General features: G+C 52.8%; 2 protein-coding genes across 2 annotated transcripts; one reads left to right on the top strand and one right to left on the bottom strand.

The window, feature by feature from the left end:
- Positions 1-37: 37 nt before the first annotated feature.
- On the bottom strand, positions 38-798 carry GNI_033510 (hypothetical protein; the record flags this gene model as incomplete). Its single annotated transcript, XM_011130912.1, has 2 exons — positions 38-256; positions 292-798. The coding sequence occupies 2 exons, from the start codon at positions 796-798 to the stop codon at positions 38-40; spliced, it is 726 nt and encodes a 241-aa protein (XP_011129214.1).
- Positions 799-836: 38 nt separating this feature from the next.
- Positions 837-1087, top strand: GNI_033500 (hypothetical protein; the record flags this gene model as incomplete). Its single annotated transcript, XM_011130911.1, has 2 exons — positions 837-858; positions 918-1087. The coding sequence occupies 2 exons, from the start codon at positions 837-839 to the stop codon at positions 1085-1087; spliced, it is 192 nt and encodes a 63-aa protein (XP_011129213.1).
- Between the last annotated feature and the right edge of the window lie 20 nt (positions 1088-1107).

Genomic DNA, 1107 nt, shown 5'->3' with positions numbered 1-1107 from the left:
TTCAAGATCCGCGATCTTCAACAGACTGCTGTCACTGTCACTGCTCGCCATGTTGCTCCTCTTCAACCGTTAGCTGCAGCGGAGCCACAATTACCCCGTCCATTTGGGTGGCTACCTCCGGTGCAGTGGTCGCCAATTCCTCTGGTGCAGTACATGCCACTTCCTCCGGTGCTGCCTCCGGTGCAGTGGTCGCCACTTCCTCCAGTGCTGCCTCCGGTGCAGTGGTCGCCACTTCCTCCAGTGCTGCCTCCGGTGTCTCCACTACTCCACCACCGGTGGAGTAGTGACTACACTATCTCTAGTGACTCCGCAGCCGACGGCGGGTAGCTTCGTAAACGCCGCGAGCTGCGTCAGTAGCTCGTCATTCGTCCCAAGGAGTTCGTTCACCTTCGTCTCCAGAGCGCGTTTTTCTTTTCTTAGTGTGACGACCTCCTCATCAAGTAGCCTGAGCTCCTTATGAGTCTTCATCAATTTTTTTTTGGCTAACTGATTCTGGTGCTCCAGCACTTCCTCGTGCAAGGCATGCCGCACTGTGTGTTCCTTTAAGCAGTCAGGACAGTCGTGGCTGTATTCGTCACAGTCTTCGCAGTACCAGTAGTCTCCGAGAATTTCGAGGTGGTCGAGGTAGCTCTCGTAATTGCCGCGGAAGCGACCGCAATCACATGACAATACGCCCGCGGAATTCTTGGGACCCCAGTGCCTGCTGTGGCAATGGCTGATGAAGCCCTCGAAGGTTTTGAGCAACTTGCAACAGTAAAAGTATTGATCGAATTCGCTGCTGTCGTTACCGCATCCCATGGTCCGATAGTGCTGGAATGACTCTACCGGGTTGGCAAATGACGCGTCACATGAATCACAGTAAACGTACCAACACCGTTCTCTCTTGCAGTGGTCCTGCCACACTTTTTCCTTCTTAGTTCGGAAGTGGCAAAAATTACACACCACTGACTTGCCTTGCGTCTGCATCAACTATTACCTAACATTACTTTTAACGTTAGATTTAGTGGACAAAACAAACCCCGTCATCAACCCTCGGAACTCAAAGAAACTGGGACTGGGGCTGGGACTGAGACCGAGGGTATTTTAACTGCGGATGCAGCACGCCTC

This window comes from Gregarina niphandrodes (genome assembly GCF_000223845.1).
Source record: "Gregarina niphandrodes unplaced genomic scaffold scaffold00004, whole genome shotgun sequence".
Taxonomy (NCBI): domain Eukaryota; phylum Apicomplexa; class Conoidasida; order Eugregarinorida; family Gregarinidae; genus Gregarina; species Gregarina niphandrodes.
This window is presented reverse-complemented; position numbering and strand designations above follow the sequence as displayed.